Source organism: Cetorhinus maximus, chromosome 8 (genome assembly GCF_964194155.1).
Source record: "Cetorhinus maximus chromosome 8, sCetMax3.hap1.1, whole genome shotgun sequence".
NCBI classification, from domain to species: Eukaryota; Metazoa; Chordata; class Chondrichthyes; order Lamniformes; family Cetorhinidae; genus Cetorhinus; species Cetorhinus maximus.
In genome coordinates, this window is record NC_135886.1 from 69,465,575 (window position 1) to 69,488,904 (window position 23,330).

The 23,330-nt window shown below is 40.2% G+C and overlaps 1 protein-coding gene across 3 annotated transcripts in view; it reads right to left on the reverse strand.

Moving 5' to 3' along the window:
* Positions 1-23,330, reverse strand: part of LOC144683703 (UDP-N-acetylglucosamine--peptide N-acetylglucosaminyltransferase 110 kDa subunit) — an 87,911-nt gene that overhangs the window by 55,740 nt on the left and 8,841 nt on the right. For 2 of the 3 annotated variants that reach the window (XM_078546994.1, XM_078546995.1), the window contains exons 2-8: positions 16,625-16,775; positions 16,107-16,350; positions 13,421-13,489; positions 9,916-10,032; positions 7,025-7,104; positions 820-1,015; positions 288-428 (exon numbers count right to left, since the gene is read on the reverse strand). In XM_078546994.1, the coding sequence (XP_078403120.1) occupies positions 288-428; positions 820-1,015; positions 7,025-7,104; positions 9,916-10,032; positions 13,421-13,489; positions 16,107-16,350; positions 16,625-16,775 (998 nt within the window). Of the gene's footprint in view, positions 1-287; positions 429-819; positions 1,016-7,024; positions 7,105-9,915; positions 10,033-11,546; positions 11,663-13,420; positions 13,490-16,106; positions 16,351-16,624; positions 16,776-23,330 lie in introns of those variants that run through there. The other variant, XM_078546996.1, reaches the window with a different exon arrangement.

Sequence of the window (23,330 nt, forward strand, 5' to 3'; positions counted from 1 at the left end):
ATTCATGTGGATATTACACGAGGGCAAGGTCGGGTTCAATTGTGGTGTCACTAACAGTCAAAAACTTGTTGACACTAACTGTCTGACTTTGCACGTAAAGAATTTCTACATCGATGTACCATAAAATGCCCAGTGCCCATCAAAAGTTAGTCCACATATAAACCCTTACATTATGCAAACACAACACCATTTATCAAATTTTTTTTCAGTCAGTGTCATTCTGGCAGCATTTTGTGTAATACTATACCAGGTCCTCAGCTACAGGGGTTCTTCCTCTGCCATCTCACCTCTAGAGCTTTCCGGTACAGTCGTACAGCCTCCTCAATGTTCCCTTGTTCCCTCTTAATATTAGCTAAGTTGTTGAGAGAGTCCGCATGTGTGGGACAGAGACGCAGTGCCGTGTTGTAGCATTCCTCTGCTTCAGCAACCTACCAGGGAGAGAATGCTCAGATCAGCAACAAACTACTGTAGCCCCTTTTCACCCCACAAAAAGCAGAAGCAATAGTTTGTGTAGACCAAAGGATTGTTTTCCTATCTATATGCTTCCATGTATTCATTCACCTTGCAGCCTTCATAATTTAATTTTTCCAAACATATATCACATGTTTCTTTTCTCAGTATTCACTCAACTATTTCTGCTCAGCAACACCAGGTTATTGTCACACCCTCATTTACTTCGCTCTTCACACAAGTGGCAGGAGGGGTCTTTTCTGTTCAATAAGGGACACTGCATACCTCTTAAATTATGAATTCAGAACTGTTAAAATTGTTTACATACAAATACATAGTCTGGAACACTAAATTCCTTCAAATGCTTACATTTCCCTTCTCCTTCAGTGCATTAGCCAGGTTACAGTAGGCATCTGGAAAGTGGGGTTGCAGTTCAATGGCTCTTCTGTATGTGTCAATGGCTAGATCAATCAGCCCTTGTTCATAATAGACACAAGCCAGGTTTCCATGAACAACTGCGTGATTAGGACTCAGACTCAAAGCACGCAGGTATGCAGCAACAGCCCTAGGGAAATGTAAATATATGACATGATCACTAGAAAGAACATAATTACTAGTCAATCTACTTTACAATTTAAACATTTTACTGCTGTCTCAGCATTGCTCAGTGAGTTGAGGGTGCATACGTTGTTTCGCTGATTACAAAAGCATTCTATCAAGTAATGGATAATGTATTACGTAAGATACAAGAAATTAAGTTTGATGTATCAATATATTTGACCCATTCAATACCTGGATTTCTTTTCCCTCTCTCCTGCAGATTTCTCTCCACAGGATTAAACTCTCTGGGGCTGCAGCATAGTGTGTCCATGCTGATTCTCTACAAGAGCAATTCACCTAGTGCCACTCCCCTGTCTTTTCATTGTAACCCTGCAAATTCTTTTTTAGATAATGATCCAATTGTTTTTATTCACGTCATCATTGATTTTTTTTAAAAACTGCCTTAAATCTGTGCCTCGTGCTTCCACCAATGAGAACAGTTTCTCTCTATCTACTCTGTTAAACCCCCTCATGATTTTGAATGCCTCTTATCAAATCTCCTCAGCCTTCTCTTCACCAAGAACAGCCTCAGCTTCTCCAACCCATCTATGTACAGAAGGTCCTCATCTCTGGAACCATTCGTGAGAATCTTTTCTGCACCTGCTATAATGTCTTCACACCATTCCTAGGATGAAAAGATGCCCAGAACTGGATGCAGTACCCCAATTGAGGCAGCACCTGTTTCATACAGATTTATCCAAGCTTCCCAATTTTGTACTCTTATTCAGTTGGAATGAGAACTGGCTGGCAGGACGTAGGTAAGAAGTATTTTTATGTGGATTTAGGTCCTTTTTTTATTCATTTATTTACGGGATGTGGGCGTCGCTGGCTAGGCCAGCATTTATGGCCCACCCCTAGTTGCCCTTGAGGTGATGGTGGTGAGCTGCCTTCTTGAACCGCTGCAGTCCCTGTGATGTAGATACACCCACAGTGCTGCTATGGAGGGAGCGCCAGGATTTTGGCCCAGACACAGTGAAGGAATGGTGATATTTTTCCAAGTCAGGATGGTGAGTGGCATGGAGGGGAGCTTCCAGGTGGTGGTGTTCCCATGTATCTGCTGCCCTTGTCCTTTTAGATCAGTCATGGGTTTGGAAGGTGCTGCCTAAAGAGCCTTGGTGAGTTTCTGCAGTGCATCTTGCAGGTGGTACACACTGCTGCCACTGTGCGTTGGTGGTAGGGGGAGTGAATATTTGTGGAATGGGTGCCAATCAAGCAGGCCGCTTTGTCCTGGATGGTGTCAAGCTTCTTGAGTGTTGTTGGAGCTGCACTCATCCAGGCAAGTGAAGAGCATTCCATCACATGCCTGGCTTGTGGACAGGCTCTGTGGAGTCAGGAGGTGAGTTACTCGCCGCAGGATTCCTAGCCTCTGACCTGCACTTGTAGACACAGTATTTATATGGCCAGGCCAGTTCAGTTTCTGGTCAATGGTAACCCCCCAGGATGTTGATAGTGGGGGATTCAGTGATGCTAACACCATTGAATGTCAAGGTGAGATGGTTGAATTCTCTCTTGTGGAGATGGTCATTGCCTGGCACTTGTGTAGCGCCAATGTTACTTGCCACCTGCCAGCCTGAGCCCGGATATTATCCAGGTCTTGCTGCATTTAGACATGTTGTGCTTCATAGAAACTAGGAGCAGGAGTAGGCAATTCAGCCCTTCGAGCCTGTTCCGCCATTCAATATGATTATGGCTGATCCTCTATCTCAACACCATATTCCCGCTTTCTCTCCATACCCCTTGATGCCCCTAATATCCAAAAAATTATTAATTTCTTCCTTGAATATACTCAGTGACCCAGCTTCCATAGCCTTCTGTGGTGAAGAATGTCACAGGTTGATCACCCTCTGATTGAAGAAATATTTCCTCATCTCAGTTCTAAATGGCCTGCCCCGTATCCTGAGACTGTGGCCACTGGTTCTAGGCTCCCCAACCAGAGGAAACATCCTCCCTGCATCTAGTCTGTCTCAAACTGTTAGAATTTCAATCAGATTCGCTCTCATTCTTCTAAACTCCAGTGAATACAGGCCCAGTTGAACCAATCTCTCCACATACGACAATCCTGCCATCTCTGGTATCGGCCTTGTGTTCAGTGCCTGAGGAGCCACAAATGGTGCTGAACATCGTGCAATTATAACGAATAGCCCCACTTCTAACCTTATGATGGAAGAAAGATCATTGATGAAGCAGCTGAAGATGGTTGGGCCGAGGACCATCAGTGGTGCCATGCAGGAACTGGAATTGGGACTATTGCCCTATTCAATATTGGGGCCATGATCTGCAAATTTGCGATATGAAGATCTGTTTGAGCTTTTGGACTGCAGACATTGCTTGACTTCTTCTGGTGAATCTTAAATGTCATGGGAGATTGGGCTCATGACTGACAAACTATGCTAAACTTGGATAAGAGCAGTGTTATGCTTGTGCGCAACATTTACTGACCGGTCAGGTGGAAGCATTAAAGAATACGGAGAGAGAAGCATCTGGGCATTCTAACACGCATGTCTCTAAACATACATGAGCTGTGTTGTGATGTGATAGTTGAAGCAAATAGGCTTTTTTAGACCTAGGGCAACGAGTATAAGGCACAGCATACTATTTTGTCCTTGTACAGTACTAAGGGAGTGATACACTGTCTGAGGTGCTGTCTCTCAATACATTCCAGGCTAGGCTAGCTGACCAAAACATATAACAAATAGTCCAAGGTCAGAATCAAGACACCTCAAAATATTCTTCTCTGATCCCAATGCAAACATCACTCCTGCTCAGCAATACACTAAAGAAAATAGTCATCCAAAACAGAGTTGAAATTCCACAGACACACCGACAAAGTAACATCTTCAAGCCCCACGTCCGCCAATTGATCCTCAGTGTGTGTTTTTCTCAGGGGGAGATAGTGGTAACTGGGCTAGTAAGCCTGAGGCCCAGGCTAATGCTCTGTGGGTTCAAATCCCACCACCGCACCTTGTGGAATTTAAATTCAATTAATAAAATCTGGAATTGAAAACTAGTTTCAGTAATGGTGACCATGACAACTATCAACAATTGTCATAAAAACCCATCTGGTTCACTAACAGAAGTAAATGTGCCATCCTTAACTGGTCTGGTCTAACCAGACCCACAGCAATGTGGTGGACTGGCTTTCGAAATGGTCTAGCAAGCCACTCAGTTCAAGGGCAATTAGGGATGGGCAACAAATGCTGGCCTTGCCATAAAGGCCACATACAATGAAAGAATAAATAAAATCAGCAGGTCACAGGTTCAAGTCACACTCCAGGAATTGAGCACAAAAATCAAGGCTGACACAACAATGCAGTACTGAGGGAATACTGCACTGTTGGGAGGTGCTGTTTTTGTAGTGAGACATCACAAAAACAGATTATTTGGTCATTATCAATTTGCTGTTTGTGGAAGCTTGTGGTGTGCAAAATGGCTACCACGTTTTCTACATTACAACAATGACTACACTTCAAAAGTACATCATCAGCTATAGCTTTGAGACGCCTGGTACTTGCAAAAGGCATTATATAAATGCAACTCTGTTATGAAACAAAATCTAGACCCAAATATGGTTTACTATCTTAATTTTCTTTTAAACTGAATTTTAATTTGGAAGTGGGAAGTTCTCATGTCAAAGACCTTTAAACAAAACGTAATGAATAAAGCGAATAAAAAAACAAGTAATTCCAAAGATAAATTTAATCATGTTATTGTAAAAATGGCTTAATATTTTCATGTTTTATTGTGTCAAACCTTGTCTTGGACATCAGAAATCTAAGTTATAGAGGGATAAACTGGTTTCATAAAGTGTTTTGACTCATTCAGCTGGTTAATTTGTTTTTCCTTCAGACTGATCAATCAGGATTGTTGTTTCTATTATTACGTTCATTAGTTTTCTAGTTTCTAGCTACTAAATTCACACCTGACTTGTATATTTCCTACCCTTTCAGTTCCAATCTTCTGCCATTTTGCTTTGACTGAAACAACAAAGTAGGACGGCAAAATGCGTGACAAAATGCACGCTAGACACAAGTCTTTTTAGAGGTATATATGTAGGCCTGTCCGAACAATTTATAGGTACTCTCTCGCCATTTTTCTTTCATTTGGACAATTCCTCCTTCCCTCGGCTTTTGCCATTTTTTTTTTGCTTATTCACCCCACTCCTTTCTTCCATCATTTTCTTCTTCAGCTTTTATCTTCCCTCTGTTCTCTGCCCACTCCTCATTAGTGTCTCTCCTATTCTTTTTTTTCCCCTAGTCTCTGAGGCAAGAAAGGAACAAGAGGGAAATTAAGAGAACAAAATGGCATTCAGTGGAGAATGACAGAGTTCCCTGTTTATTTTCATCTACAGTACATAGGTATGGCTAGCAAGGCCAGCATTTATTGTTCTCAAGGAGGTAGTGGTGAGACACATTCTTGAATACACCTGAATGACTTGTCGGCCCTTTTCAGAGGGCAGTTCAAAGTCAACCGCATTGTTGTGGGTCTATAGTCACATATAAGCTGGCCAAGTACATTACCTACAGGACATTAGTTAAATTAAACTGGTAGTTTCATGGTCATTCCAAATGTATTTAATTAACTGAATTTAAATTCCCAAACTGCCTTGGGGGGGAGGGGAGGGGTTTGAGCTAATTCCTCCAGATCACAAGTCCAGGCCTCCGGATCACGAGCCAGATATCACAACCACATTATCATCATACCTGGTACCTAGTCCTGCTTGAGTGTAGTTTAGTAATTAATAGTTTCACCCCACCCTCAAAAATAGCCAAGTTGACCAGTAAACAACATTAACATTCCTGAGGCAGTCATTCTAAAAGTAAATAACAAGGGCAGGTTTAAAAAAATCAAAAAGTGGAAAGCAATCATGGGTGAAGAAGGGGAAGCAGGAAGATTTGGTGCAATTACTATACTGACATTCAGTTCATAAGTAATGGATTGGAGATTTAGACGAGAATGAGCAACATTTGACAAGCAGTTACCAGGTGGTATGTAAAAAAATAAGACATTGAGTGTAGGTATAATATTTATTTTTATATGTCAGAAAGACAGTGGCATAGTGGTAATGTTGTTGGACTAATAAATCGGAGATTAATCACAGCAGCTGGTGGAATTTGAATTCAGTTAATAAAGCTGGAATATAAAGCTAGTCTCAATAATGGTAATCATGAAATTATCGGCTGTCATAAAAACCCATCTGGTTCATGAATGTCCTTTAAGGAAGGAAATCTGCCATCCTTACCCGGTCTGGCCTACATGTGACTCCTGACCCACAGCAATGTGGTTGACTCTTAACTGCCTTCTGAAATGACATAGCAAGCTCAGTTCAAGAGCAATTAGGAATGGGCAACAAATGCTGGACTTGCCAACAACGCTCACATCCCATGGAAGAATAAAGAAAAAAAAATTTCCCAAGATATTAACAAACCCCTTACTGATATTGGAGTTGCATTGATGCAGAGCCAACTGATGGTCAGGATATGGAAATGCATGTAAATTTAAGATTTGTATATCAGCTATCATGTTACTTGAAAGGGTGTTACTAGAATATTTACAGTCGTGACCAAGACTGAGGAAAGAGTGCACCTGCGTCAGCGGCCGCAGCAACTGCGCATATGCAACTGCCTGATACCTAGGCAGTCAGCATCAGGAATTAAGAGTGTTAATTAACAGCAGTTAAACTCCTCCCCCATCAAAGCACTATTTATAGATGTCAACTTACATTTCAGATAAATCTACTGTAGAAATACAACAGCTGTTCCCATAGTGCATTTTGAGACAGAATGTTATGACCTACCCTTCAGAGCAGAAAAGCAGAGCAGCACAACGATCACACTGTTAAGTCCAATAGGATCAGTTGTGACGTGTATACATTTGTAGAGCGTGCCAACACAATACTATGAATAGCCACTTAGAAAATATACTGGTTGGCCATTATAGCCTTCAGGTTAAAGAATTTAAATTCTTCTTTGCTCACCTGTCAAAAATGCGAGCCTCCTTCAGGACATTTCCCAAGTTGATGTAAGCATCCAAGAAATTGGGATCCAAGGTAACAGCCTGGAATTCAGTTACAATTCATCATGAAGTTCAATGGATAAAGATGTTACATTCCTACTTATCTTAGAACAAAATATTTGAATGTACTACCATTACTGTTTTGTAAAACTGAAGGTCAAGGTTTAAAAAAATTTGTGCCGAAACAAAAATGAAAATTCTCATACACGCTGGGTTTAGGCAGCATACAAGAAGCTGTACAAGATTGATATCACATTGCTCAACAACAGAATTCCATTTTAAAGGTTTCTTTAAAATCCAACCAATTGTCTTTTTTTAAAATCTGTGATAAGCTTTGGATGTTTGCGATTTATCCTGGGACTACATTAGACCATGGAGGACAAAATCTGACAGATTTCAGTTACAATGCCAATTAGTAAACAACATTTTCTGCAATATTTATTGGGCAGGGGCAGAACAGAAGATTTACTTCAAACAACTCATGAACAAATGCAGGGCTCATGGAAATGCCCTCCATCCAAGCAAGGCACATCAAACCCCCACTCTTAAGGTCAGCATCCCTCATGACAACAATTTCATCTGAGCCTTAACGCTGTGATGGGTGCTGCTTTCATTGGTGGTTATACTATCTAAAGGATGGGACAAACACCCACTGGATCAGTTCAGTGTAGTACAGAGCCTTGCATACTGGGAAAGTCTCAGGATCATTCCCTGATCTGTGCTGTGTTAGTTTATCTCACTATAGGCACTGGCATGGAATTTACAACTGATTTCAGTGACATTAACACTGGGGAATGAAGAAAGAAAAATATAAAAATTTAATAGCATTTTTAACTTTAAAATTTTATAGTGCATTGGAAAGTGGACACTGACCTGGGAATGGGAGATTAGAATGGGCATTTCTTTTTTAAAAAGAGGCAGGCACAGAGTGTCAGCAAAATAATTCTAAAATACAGAGTCAAGGTGACTAAAGTCTCTGCCACTAACCATGGGAGAAAGAAAGGAAGGAATGCACACAAGGTATGTTCACATGTTGACATGGAATTGAAGGTTCTGGGAAGTGGTTAAAGAAACAAACTGCAAAGATAAGGTGCAGATGAAGCCATGCAGGGAAAGATTTGAAACTTAACATTTGGGGTTGAGGTGCTCCTGCGTGGTAGCGATAAATAGATAATGGCAAAAAGGGCTTAGCAGAGGACAAAAGATGATCAAAAAGCCAGGCATCAGACTTGCGACTGATACCAACCCAACCTCCTAAGTGTGTGCACTATTGGGCTGTTGTTAATTCCCCCTATGGTCAAATAGCTGCTAACACTCAGTGTCAGTGATTATCCTTGGAAAAGGACAAGGTAAACTTTAAGAAAAACATTTCTTCCCCAGATCCCAGGATGAATGGTAACTGCATGTTTTTCAAAGCTCTAAGAGACTAAAATTGAACCCTTTAGCATTTAATAAAGCCAAGATTTTTTTTTCCTTGAAGGACTTTATTACAGTAACTGGATTTTATGATAACCTAGCTGATTTCCTTCTCATGTGTTCTGCTGCTTACTCTCAAATTATCTGAGCTATTGAATTTAATTTCACAACTTTTCAGAGTGAGACTTGATCAACGAGCCTCTGGTCTGGTGCTCTTGTACCACAATAGAAACGTAATGCCAAAGATAACCAAATACAAGTTTCACTTACTGATCTGATGCATTGAAGGCCCCTATTACTGTTAACTGCATATCAATTGTGTTTAATTATATGCAGTTGGGGAATACATAAATAGAAACACTTATTGAAACTGTGGGGTGTAGCTGCATTAGCAGGTGTGAGATCCTACTGTTTCACTTCATGAATAATCTAAGACTGATCAAAGGTCGATTACGGTATCATCCTTCAGCTGGCATTCTGGGCCGAAACAACTACCACAACAACTTTTAATAATCCAATATTCAAAAGTGAGAATGGTGAGTATTTTTCTATACCATATCACAAACAGTGGAGAGCTGGAAACCTCGTAAAAACACCATGGTTTAGATCAGGGACCTTCAGTGTTAAATAATAGCCTACCAAAATTATGTCCCAGTAAAGCATTTTTTTTAAACTGACTGACACATGAGCAAAAGTCAACTTACAGTGGACATAAAGATGCAAATCATATACCAGCAATTACAGCTCTATTGCACAAAAAACAGATGAATTTACTGTTGCAAAACACAACCCGAAAACACAATATAATAATAAATATATTATATAACACTATCATCTGCAAACTTTCCTAAAAACAAACAATTCCTAAATAATTCTGGGCAGAAAAGGACAGTAGTGTGTGTAATTCATATGAGTTCCCTACCATAATTCAACTGCTGAGCAGAGACCAGACATTTCCCAAAACCATAGAAAATATGAGGGAAGGTCACCCTCAGGTAAGATATACAGCAACAGTAAACAGGTGGTCTATCAAAATGAACATGGGAGAGGCAGTGACAGACCTGGTAAAGAAGGTGCATGCAGCTCAAAAGCAATGCTTTTCTTTATTTTCATTATTAATTAGGCAAGCTCAGGATTAGTGCAAAGAAGCACTTTTGCAAGCAAAGATTAGAACCTAGAATGGTCTTCTTGGAGGTCAGAAGCTCATTTTATTCAAAAACATCACTGGATATTGTGATAGAGATGCTAGATTACAATAGAAATCTAAGCTGTATGGCAAAAATGGCCTACTCATCTGTACTTTCTTTTAGGAGATAAAAACATATTAAATATAAACAAAAGCTTATGGGTTTTTTGTGACCAAAATGCAAAGTTACTCATCACATTTTTGCCTGGAGGGAATATTTGAGTATGATGTGGAAAGGGCTGATCACTTACCTTTTCAAAGTGGTGGATAGCTAGCCAGATCTCTCCCTGAGCATTGAACACACATCCAAGATTGCTCCAGGCAACAGCGAAGTTTGGCTGAGTTTCAATCGCTTTCAGGTAACAAGCCTTAATTAGTTTAATTGAAACAAGAGAGGGAACCAGGAAGAAGGGATGGGAGATTTGTAACAAAGATTGAAAGGAGGGAAAAGAAAACTTAATTAGTGCTCATTCTCCCACCAGGCAAAAGTGAACCTGCAGCAAAGGCTAGCGCTGAATTCGCTCACTGGCCTCATGAGAGCATGCGCAAAAAACCTTGACTCACTTGCAGCTAGCCATTTTTCAGTTATGAAGTGTGGAATAATACATTTCTCTCTTCTATTTCAACTTTCTCCATTATCAGACAAGATAAAACTTCTGCACTGCTTGCTGAAGAACCTATCAACTTGCCCAAAGAGTTTATGCAGCAGTTTTATTAGCAAAGATTATATACTTTTCCTCTACAAATTTTATTAGTGATCTGACCAGCTTGGTTTTCACAGAATGTGCAATTGAGTATACCAAGACTATCGAATGGTTCTGATCACACGTTAACAACTGCCTGTGAGGTTCTTAAAACAATAGGCTTTCACTAGTTGTAAGAATATATTGCAGAGCAGAGTGCACAACCTCAAATGACAGTGCTGGATGAGGATAAAGGTCCCTGTAACGCAAAGCGCTATTGCCAATGCGCCATGCACGACTCTGCAACATGTTGCAGCGGCCGCACCAGCAGTTCGCAGGCGCAGATTTGGAAAAAAAAAATTATTTTTTTTTTAAATAAATCGTAGCCAGCGCACGCATGCGCAGATGCAAAACTGCAGAGTAGTAAATCACCAGCTGAAATATTTACCACAGATAGTCCGCAGCACTTTGTACCTCAGGCACAGCAAAGGAATCACTAGAGATACAGATGCTAAATTGCCCAGACTGTGAATTGAATACACAATGCCAATTTCACTGTACCCAAGAAGAAATAAATCAACATTAAAGCCAAATATTAAACTAAAAATCATTATTGCAATCAAAATTAAAAACTGGAGTTACAATTCACAGAAGAATGATAAAATTAAAAGTATCACTACATTGGGGCAGCTGTGCAAGGTCATGCTGCAGACAGGCATTGCTCTTTTAACGCCAGTCAGAATTAACTGGCACCGGTGACAACCTGGACATTTCACTCAGAACTATCTAAGGTAGACGCTCAGCCAGCCATCTACTGAATAACGCTGGCGCACGCAGGCGCATCGCCGCGCAGCCTATGCGTTACTGCAGGCTCACAGCGCATGATCAGTAGAGCAGAATGCTGCAAACCAAACAAAGAGGAAAGAAATTAACAAAATCAGTAGTTAGAATCTTTACTGGTACTTTGTAGAGCTATTGCCAATTTTACTTTTTAAACTAATTTTCTCTAAGACAGTGTCTACTACTTTAAAAACATGTATCAAGTTGAACAATTTTTTCTTCCAAATTACAGTTTTTCCCATTTTTAAAAATAAGTAAATATATATACTTATTTATTTAGACACTTTTTTGGAAGCCACGAGACAGAAGAACTCAGGCATGGAGGCAAATTGTTTGTGGCAGTGCTACAAACCCGTTACCATTATTTCATCTCATTTTCAGGGTAGTCGATGGTGGGAAGAGCAGACGGTGTCACCCCTAGATCCTGGCCTCGAGCTCCGGTCAGCGAGGCACCTACAGGGGAGAGCTTTCACCCGCCTGAAACCTTCTATGTATAATATCAATCATGAAAACGAAAAAGACAAATAAGAAAGACAAAATAGTTAGTAAAGAGTCCAACAACATATTCCTGGATTTGTTCTAAAATGCAATCTTCTGAAAGAAAAGAAATAGACACAATTTCACATTTATATTCCAAAGCAGTTAATGTGTTTAGCTTCAGTTCATGCATTCAAAGTGATGTAATGTACAACTGCATCTGACAATGATACGTCTGGGCACCAACTTTATGAAACAAAATTTAAGTCAGTGGTCCACTATGAAAGCTTCTAATTACCAAACTCAAAAAAGATGTTGTAAACTTTGGTTACACCTATCCATTTGCAGAGGTTGTAAATAAATTTTGCCTATCCAAATTAGAAACACACCCAGGCACGAGTCTGATGGCAGGGAGAAGTTGGGGGGGGGGGGGGTGATGGGGCTGGGAACAGGAGTTTTGGTGGGGGGGGGGGGGGGGGGGGGGGTGATGGGGCTGGGAACAGGAGTTTTGGTGGGGGGGGGGGGGGGGGTTTATTCTTAGATGCCCCCCTTTATGTGCCAGACAGCCTCAAATTCAAGGAAGAAAGGGCCTCTATACATTATTATAAGAGAAAGTTTTAATTTACAACCCAGCTACACTGCATACCTGCTGGTTTTGTCTTTTAAACGGACCGATCAGAGCTTTAAATGAAATCTCATTTTATACTTCATCGAACGAAACATCTAACTATCGCCTTCCACCGCTGAAATAAAGAAGTCAGCATCGAGGAGCAAGCGCAGTCTCACTTTATACAGATTGAAGCCGCAGTGGAATGCACTGAAAGTTAGCTCTCCATTCAACGGCCTGTGGGCTGAGGCACTATTTACCCCATTGATCTTTCACCACCCCACGTCCCTCCTTACTGCCACCCACATTCCCCCACTCCCCCCACCACCCCACCCCATAAGCACACATACACAAAGTCAAATGGACAGCTACGCTGCACAGACACTCCACTTTGCAAGCGCGCGGAACTCAGAATGTCAGGCGGAGGGACTCTGTACGAGGTCTCCCTCTTCTCCCATTCTTTGCCCCTCAGTGGCTTTGCATAAGGTGGCTTTTAACTCTCCAAAAGATTGTATTTATATGTATATATACACATGTATATACATACATATATATATATCCATACACATACATTAAAATGAGAATTTGAAGTAAGGGTGATCAACACCACTTTAAATCCAGGACTAAACTACATCAAAAAGAAATTCAACTGCTAGAAGCCACCTTATTAACTGAGCAAATCTGGTATATCGGTTCATTTCTCAAGACTAAACCAGCACTGAAGAAACAAGGCTAAGACAACAATAACTCAAAATTTGGATGCTGAATGGTGATGTCAGGCATTACTAATGCAGCCTTTCTTCCCATTAATGTTGACGGTCTGTGTGAGGGGTGTACATGGTGAAAGCAGCTGACATTTGTCTCTTAACAGAGACAGGATTAAAAGCAGAGGACGGCATTAGGTCACACTGTTTCAGCCGATCTTTTTGAGGAAATGTCTTTACTTAGCCATGGGGAGGCTTATTTTCTTACTACACTTGTTCAGTCAGAATCCTCTGGTCATCTCTGGTGATGAGGTGTATGGTTGATTATTTTCCATGGTTACTATCCAGTCATTGTAACTACCAGTCAGGATGATGGATTGCTATCATGATTATCTGAAAGTATTTATCTTCACAATATGATCGAATTAACAATATCCACACTTACCTTGGCTTCTTCTAAGCGACCCAGGGCTTTAAGGAGGTTCCCCAGGTCACTGCGAACACAATACAAATCCTGCAAGAGAACAGCAACAGGCTTATTCATGATTCATGAAATGTGGTACCCAAAGAGTCTTTATGTTTTCATTATAAATATGATCAAAATATTCCTATGAATCTCAACTGAATCAGATACTATTCATTACAGCTCCAATGTCTCTGCTCATTCAGCCAATTTGCTGCTAAAAAGGTGAGCCCTTTCACCGACAACCTTTATGTCCACTGTTCCTACCTAAGCTATGTAGTGTAACCTTAAAGTGCAAAATAAGCGTTCTGAGATTCCAGTTCCATTTTGTCTGAATACATTACTTCATCCAGCAGGTTCTTCCTCAGTTTTCGGACTACAGCACTGGAGAAGAGGTAGCTACTTGACACATGGTAAGTTAACTTGCTGCAAGATCATGGCTGACATTTCTGCACAATAACTTGTAAACTGAACAAACCTATAGCTACGTGAAAAAAAAACAAAAGCACAGGCACTTTGGCCGACAGGTGAGATTTAATTGCAGCATAAACTATTACGTAGATTACAAGCAGGTCTCTCCCGGCACTGCTCACATTTGATTTTCTCACAGGAAAGAAGTGTCCATGCTATGTGGATAATATAGATTTAAATTAGCTAATTAAGTCAATTTATTCCAATAGCACTGCAAGAGTTTTGCTTCAATCAAATTTCATGATGATGCCATGTCTAGACTGATAATGAAAACAGCATCTTCAAACTTCTAATTATAAATTGTTGTAATTACGCCCTCCTATCAATGGAGTCAGGCCGCACCTCCACAGGTTGCAAGATGCAATTACAACTGGAAAAGCTTACACAAACAGTTTGCACCAATTTATAATGTTATGACTTCAAATGAGGAACTGAATTATGCCTGCATTCTGATCCAATTATCTCCCAGCTTCTAAAGCTGCTTCACTTGAAGATTATATTTTGGGGGTTTTGACTCTTATAATGTTATGGAAGATCAACTACCGTTGAAAATATTAAGACTGCACATTCTTCTGTCATCCTCTCCCACTACTAAGTCCTTCGATAACTCAACCCCAAGCTCTGTTTCATCTAATCAGTATGCTTGTCTCACTTTCTCCTGAACTCAAATGACATTACTGTATTTTTTTCTATTAAATTTGGGGTCCAGTGGTGGGTTTCACCATGTGCAGTATTATGCCTTTCCAAAATTTAAAGACAGGATTGAAGATAAAAGGGCCATCTATTCCAACTGCTAATTTGTTCTGGTACCTAAAGGTTGTGATACACCAATTGTGCCTTGAACAATTCTTCTGAACACTGCTGAGGAGCTAATACACACTTTGCTGTCATTTAAGAAAGAAATGGAAGACCAAAGTTGAATTTTGTAATGGTATGGTATACTAGGAATGTTCCAAAACAATTCTCCTTAAAGTTGGGAACCCCACGGTATCCAGATATATATGGAACAATAGCTATGGTCTTCCATTCATGAAATAGTACTGCAGTTTTTTTTTGAGATGTATAGAGAAATAATTGGTATGGAGCAAATAACTTGGAATAGTAGTTTCAGATAAGACACTGAATCAGGCTTGTGAATGACCAATTTAGGATGCAGGAATTTTCTTATAATACAAGAGATGATAAACAGAATAGCTTGCCAGGAAGAATGGTTGAGCTAAGTATAGCGTGGCATGGTAATGGGTACAGTTGTTACTTTGGAGCAGTGCAATCTGATGGGCTAAAATGCTGCTTTTTCCTAATCTGTTTTGAAATCTAGATAGTCACACCAGTGAAGCATAGTAGGCCGACTTGTCACCACTAGCTTAAGTTTGGTTTTAATCCTTTCATGGGATGTGGGCTTCACTGACAAAGCCAGCATTTGTTGCTCATTCCTAATTGCACTTGAGAAGATGGTGAGTCACCTTGAAGCACTGCAGTCCATCTGGTACAGGCACACCCCACAGTGCTTTTAGGAAGGGAGTTCCAGAATTTTGATCCAGCAACAGTAAAGGACAGCAATTGTAGTTCCAAGTCAGGGTGGTGTGTGGCTTGGGGGGGAAACCTGTAGGTGTTGCTGTTCTCTTGTGTCTGCTGCCTTTGTCCTTAGAGGTGGTCGAGGTCATAGGGTTGGATGGTGTTGAGCTTGAGTGTTGATGGAGCGGCACTCATCCAGGCAAGTGGAGAGTATTCCATCACACTCCTGACTTGTGCCTTATAGGTGGTGGAGAGGCTTTAGGGGGTCAGGAGGCGAGTGCCTAAGCATGTAAGTCTTAAACATGGTTGAAGACCATCTGGGATCAATGGGATCTGAAGGGGTGCACTAGCGGATGGGATTTTTCACAATCGGCTCTTAATAATCCATTCAGCAAATGCAGTATAGGTAAAGTACTCCTAACTGGGCATGCAGTGGAAAGTTTATCAATATTATCTTCGCCAACTGAAGCATAAGATTACATCAAAAAGACTGAAAATAAGTGTGCCCTATGTAAAAATTAGCAAACAGAATTTCATTCAGAAAGCAAAATTAAAGCCATGCAAAATGGTATTGCAGATTATTAAATTTACTTAATCAAGTGAAATGGAAGTGGCTAATCAACTATCTTTACACCCAGAAACTGAAGTTTAACAGTATGACAAAAATTGCATGCTAACGTACAGGGTTGTACTGTAGAGCAGATACATAGGCTTGCACTGCTCCCTCCATGTCTCCTGCTGCAACCAGTGCTGCCGCAAGGTTGATGTACCCGTCGATAAAGTCTGGTTTGAGCCGGAGGGCGTGTCGATAATGTTCAATAGCCTCCTGAAGTTGTCCACGCTCTTTATAGACATTACCCAAGTTCGAGTAGGCCTCAGCCAACATGGGGTTCTGTTTGATAGCCAGAGTGCTGAAGTGAGCAGACCTGGAAAAGAAAGTTTTAAAAAAAAGGGTACAACAAAGAAAAAGTCTTCCTTTAAAAATTAAATCCTGATTAATCTTCTTCCTCACAAATAATTAAATGCAGTCTCAGTAAATGTCATATAGTCCTTTACTATCATCAGACTATTTACACTGAAAGAAGATTGTTAAAATATCCATGCTCCTTTTGGCTATATTATAATGATAGAAGTTTGCTGCATTACTAATTGAAAAAGCTCTCACTGGCTTATAAAGTGGATATGCATTTTGCTCATTACCTGTCCAGCCTGCGACACTGGAAATGTATGGAGGATAGAAGTAGCAGCACACCAGTGTTATCAGGCTCCTGTCTCCAAAGTTGCATGCAGTGCCTCTCAGCTGCTTCAAAATCTCCAGCTTGGTATTCACGATGCGCCAGTTCTGCTAACCCTGGAATGAAAACATACATTTTATTGTTGCTGTTTATTCTAGAAACAGAGAGGAATATGGAAAATTAGATAAGAAATTACTTTAAAATGCACATTTAAAAGGTGAGAGAATGAAAGCAGTGAAATGTACATTAAACACAAGACAAAAGTCAAAACACTGTAAAACACTTTCACCTATTAATAGTCCCATGACAACGTACTTGTGAAATTACACAACAATAACACGGATTTACATTGTGCTTTAAATGTAGCAAAGCACCTTAAGGTGCTTCACAGGAGCAAACTTTAAAATTGTCATCCTTGTTTGAAGTGTTGCCTGACTGGAAGCCAACATACAGCACAAGAACGATGGGTGAAGAGGAAGGTGGAAGATGGCAGGCCAGCCAGAAAGATAACAAAATAGTTAAGTTTTGAGGCAAAGATGTGGATGAGGGCTTCAGCAGCAGATAAGCTGAGGCAGGATTGGAATCCAGCAAAGTCACGTCGGTGACGCGGCTAAGTAGACAGTGACACCAAGGTTACAGAAGAATCACCAACATGCAACATCCTGCACGTAACATTCACGTCAGTAACCAGCAACCATTTTGTGAGGCAATACGCATCTCATATCATGGACAATGAGGTATCCACAAACTATTGCGCACATCTTTAAAATTTCAGGCACTCTTCAGAACAATTTCCCAATGCAGAGTTAAAAATTCACTGACGTTAGTGCTCATAAGCGTAAGGGAATGGAGTATTTTGCCTACTGTCATGGAATACCAGTTCAAATCACCGTCACCAAGCATACATAGTACAGGTGATAAACTTAGTCATTGTCAGTCCCTCAAAACAAGGATGGAGTCTGCCAGGCGTTTCATGATTTTTGTCCCCTCAGGTGACTCAGCAGGCCATACTTCAGTATGTCCCAAAACAGTTAGCACTAACCTCTAAGCATCCTTATAGCACTAGCATCATTGTTTCTCCTTCCTACACTGGCTAACTTTATGGGCTAAGTGAGATAGCCCCAATTTGACATAGGTTTGGCAATGCATTATGGGTCCATGCAGCAATTAGCTGAGACCAGCTAATTCATTTGGCCCAAGATCCTTATATCAAGAGTTTCCCTATCCCATCAGCCAAAGGAGAAATCCTTCGGCTTAGTAGTACAAGTCCTGTCTCCAAGTCATAAGGTGCAAGGTTTGAATCCTGCTCGACAGTTCCAGCAGGTGGCCCAATCTCCTTATAAATGGTTGTTCGTGTCCATAAAAACTTCCCACCATATAGGACCAATTACCCTCCCTACACATACAAAGATGATTATGGTCATGGATGGAACATTTATATCCATCAAGACTTACAAATCCTTCCACTACTTCACACTATTCTCCAAGGGTACAGTGAGATGTCATGTAGAAACATATCAGTGTGGGCTGAATGCAAATTCAGGCTCCAAATCCAAAAGGTCACCTAAACCAACTATAAAACTCAGTCTACTCCTAAATTAAAGTAATAATTGGACTCCAACCATAAACTGAAGACAGATTAAGCCATTCAGAGCTAACGTATATGATGGCCATTGTTTCACATTAACAGAAAAAATTGAATTCTGTTTTATTACGAGATTACTTTTTTTCTCCATGTTTTGGGAATTATAAACAGTTTCTATGTGAAAATCAAAAAAAACCGCAATTCAGTATCCTTGAAGAGATTTGAACTGAATGCACAAAATTAGAAAGACTCTAGCAAACCTTAAGTGAAATTTGATACAAGAAACAAATCTTTTTCTTAGGATGGATAGGTTTTATGTTGAACAAATCCCATCAAAAGTTAGACAAAGTATCTAATTTATACTGCCTAGCTTCTTTGCAATCCTCCTCAGAAAACTCAGCAGATGGGCAACAAGTGAAGACAGCACTCAGTACAGTGCACATCTCCACCACACTGTTAACTCAAGGTTAATACAATTACACAATTCTTTCTTAAAGCTTTTCCACACCTGTTTGATGTTCTGTAACTATAAAGCTGAAAAAAAGAGAAATCTTTTTTATTAAGAACTTCCATCTCTTCAGGTCAATCCAAGTCCAAGAACCTGTTCTGAAAACTCTGCTCACATTTTGACAGCTGTGACAAATTCCACCACAGCAGCTGAGACAATCCACAACACCCTAAAACATTCAACCACATTCTAAATAAAACACCCCACAACATTACAAAAAGTAAATTCATTCTTACTCCCAGTGAATAGGAGATTGATTCAGTGTAACCAACTAAAACCTCTGCTATGTCCTGGGAGTTCACCTGAAACTTCCCTGAGGATTCTTTCAGTGGCCCTGGAGTCCTCAATTGCCCTATGACATGTAACAGAGCTTAAAAAATATTTACTGTTGCCACTACTGAATCCTCAAAAAATTCCAGGATCCGGATCTTCGTCAAAAACTAATCAGTTCTTCCTTTGGTCATACCATGTGCACCACGTTTTGCTGAAATGTGTCCATTAGTTTTTGAGATATATTGTTTACAGGCAAACAGAGGGGTGAACACATTACCTCCACACACCTTCATTGGTGGAGGTAATTACAGCCCTAGACAGAGATCCAATCGATTTGTGTGTGTAGATGGAAGCCTATACTCACTAGATATTAAATTAAGCTGAGTCCATTTAAATGAGTGTGCCCTCAAGTTCTGAGGCACTGGAATTTACTCCATGTGATCTAAACTATCTGCTTTATTTATGGAGATTTAGCATTCCTCTGCAATGGTTCAAAAACCAGACGACTTCAAAGTTATGCTGCAATTTTAACATTGGTTCCCCTTTGTAGCAGCAATAAGATTTCTCTATAAATTAACCCTTTTTAAGGTTAGCATTAGCATTATCTATCAAGAGCATTTTCTCATCAGTCAAGGCTGCTCAGAACAGGGATATCTAAATGTCAACTTCTAATATGTCATGTTGTGTTAAAATGAGTTACCCATTTACATTATGTTAATTGTAATTACCAGAGAGGAACACTATAGACAATTCAGACTTCTAAATCTGTGCTCCCGTTGAGGGTTTATTAAATGATTAACTTAAGTTTTGATTTTTTTTAAAAACGCAAAAGGCTTTTCCATTTCATAAATGATTGACATTTGAATGAATATTCTATTGGCCACCTTAAAAAGGTGCCTTTCCTGCGAATACAAACCTAAGTTGACTAGAGTTCTGTGTTAGTCCTGGACTTTTGAGGGTTAGATTAGCAAAGATGCCAAAGGACTGGAATTGGGTGAAAGGGACAACCCTTCAAGGCAGGGATATTACTAAATAACAGAAAAACTGAATGCTTTTAAAGCTCTTAATGCAAAAGGATATTTCTCCCTAAAATGAAAAGAAGGGCACCTGGTTAAACAAAGCCAAACCGAGCAACTGGTCAAGTGCAAAGGCAAATCAGGCTCCAGCAAAAATGTTTTTACAGACTAAATGAGAATAGGCATATATATGAGGCTCCATCAAAGGCAACAAAGATGAATGTGGATATCAGCAGTGGGAACAGTAAATATTTTTAAAGTTCTGTTACATGTCATAGGGTGATTGAGTACTCCAGAGGGCCACTGAAAGAATCCTCAGGGACGTTTCAGGTGAACTCCCAGGACACAGCAGAGGTTTTAATTGGTTACACTGAATCAATCTTCACTTCAATAGGCAATGCTCAATTACCATTATTACAACGTTCAGTTTACTCTAAAGTTGTGTGTGTCAAAATGAACACAGATGTATGTAACCCTGAAAAGGAGTCGCAAAACTAATTAAACTGCTATCTTGTCAACATTTACCCAAGAATACTCAAAAGCAGGGATCTGAGCTCAACGAGCCCCTTGCTTCTATACTTGAAGGCTCATTAGTGTCAAAGATTACTCAGACCACTGTCCTGCTTGTTTTTCTCTCAACAGATGCAGCCTGACCCATTTCTAACAAAATTATAGGCTGTCACTGGCCCTCTATCCAGCTCTACCTGTCCCACCCCCCCCTCCACCACCCCCCAAACCAGCTTGTATTTCACCTCTTTTCACTTAGTTCTGTTGAAGAGTCATAAGGACTCGAAACGTTAACTGTGTTCCTCTCCACAGATGCTGCCAGACCTGCTGAGTTTTTTCAGGTATTTTTATTTTTGTTTTGGATTTCCAGCATCTGCAGTTTTTTTGCTTTTATATAGGCTGTTGGTGTCTGACTTGGATTTTTAAAAAGCCTTTGACTAAATGCCACACCATAGGCTATTTTATATAGAGCTGTAGTGATTGAAGAGCAAATCTGGGCTGGATAAGAATTGGTTTTACTCTCATCGGCAGGAGGTTATCAATGGTAGATGTATGTGCACATGCAAGTTACTACTAAAGTCCCACAGGAATTGATGATTGTGGCGAGCAACGGCCCTATCTACATTACTGATCTGGACCAAGACATTGGTAAAACTGTCCACAAATTTGTGAACAGCAAAGGTTTGTGTGTGTTAGAAACTTGGGTGAGCAAACTACCACAATCAGGGCTGAAATCAATGGGGGAATAGACCTGTGCTTGGCAGGCACCTTTTAATATATATAAAAGTAAGTGATACAGAGGCATAAGGGATACTTAAGGTCCACCACTAATGCCTTGAGGCTATAGTAAAATTAAATAATTAATATGTTGCTAGGACAACCCTATACAAAGAATACTACACTCTCCTTGCATAAGATCAATTAAGTTTCACCTAGAATACTGTGTCCAGTTTTGGTCCCCTCAAGATGGATGATATAAAGGCTTGGGGAAAAAATTTCAATGAAAGCTACTAAAGCAAGTTTTGATCCCCTTCCTTCAAGAGTCTGTTGAGAAATCACCCAGATTTCCCCTCCCTAAAGAGGCCTTTATACTTTAAACTATTTTTGCCACTCCGGAGATTATCTTGCTCCTGTAGGTGGGAGGGGTATTAGAGAAACGTTAACTGTGTTCCTCTCCACAGATGCTGCCAGACCTGCTGAGTTTTTTCAGGTATTTTTATTTTTGTTTTGGATTTCCAGCATCCACTGTTTTTTTGCTTTTATATAGACTGTTGGTGTCTGACTTGGATTTTTAAAAAGCCTTTGACTAAATGCCACACCATAGGCTATTTTATAGTATAGAGCTGTAGTGATTGAAGAGCAAATCTGGGCTGGATAAGAATTGGTTATAGGATACTTATAGGATCATAGAAACTTACAACACAGGAGGTCATTCTGCCCCCATAACTGTGCTGGCTCTTTCAAAGGGAAGCTATGCTTAGTCTAAAATCCCTGCTTTTTGTCCATAAATGATTCAAGTACTCACTGTACTCTTAAAATTATTTATGTACTCAGCTTCCACCACCTTCTCTGATGGTGTGTTCCAGATTCCAACAACTTGGGTGAAAAAAATTCTCATCGCTCCTCCAGATCATTTTTCCAATGATTCTGTATCCATGATCTCCAGTTACTGGCCTAATCCCCAGAGAATAATTTGTCCCCGTTCACTCAATCGACAACACTTCTCTGTTCAAAGAGGAACAGTTCTAATTTTTCCAATTTCTCCTTGTAAGTGAAGACCCTTACCCTGGTAATTTCCTGGTAAACCTCCTCCATACCCTTTCTTGGACCTTAAACCTTGTTGGAAGTGTGGTGCTCTGAACTGTCCATCTGATTCTAGCTGAGACCTAACCAATGATTCATGAATTTCTAGCATGATGTCTTTGCTTTTATATTCCATGCATAAACTCAAACGGTGCGCTCTTCTAAAAAAAAACCTTATCAACTCATCTCACCAACTTTAAGGCTTTCTGCAAATAGACATCAAGGCCCCTCCGCTCATCTACACTTTATCAAAATCATGCCATTTATCGGTGCACTGTCTTTCCATGCTGGTCCTCCCAAAATGCACCCTGAACACCATTTGCCATATTCTTATCGATTTCACTATTTTGTCTAAGTCATCCTGATCCCTACCTCCACCATAATCTATTATTTTACCAAACTTTACCTGAAAACATTATAATGCTGTTCTCTGCACCAATGTCTAGGTCGTTTATAAAAATTACAGAGTAATGACTTAAAACGGGCACTTGGGAAACCAATGCAAGCCACCTCCCAGTCTGTAAAACATTCATCCACCAACACTCTTTTCTTCCTATCATTCAGCCAATTGTTTAAACCTGCTCCCAGTTCTTGAACAGTGGTATAATATTAGCAACCTTCCAGTTCTCTGGCACTACTATTGCATCCATTGAGGTTCAGAAGATTTTGACCAATGCCTCTGCGGGTTCCACTTTTGTTTCTTTCAGCAACCTAGCTTGCATCCATCTGGAACAGATGACTTAGCCATTTTCAGTAACAATAATCTTTTAAGTATGTCTCCTTTAACTATTATCCTGTCCCAGAACTTCACTTTCCTCTCTTAGTATAACCATCAAATCATTTGCTTCCTCTGAAGGCTGAAGCAAAGTACTCATTTAATATTTTCACCATATCCTCTGCCTCTGCATGAAGATCTCCCTCTTGGCCCATAATAGGTCAACCTTTCCTTAGTCAAAGGTTTACAATTTGCATGTTTGTA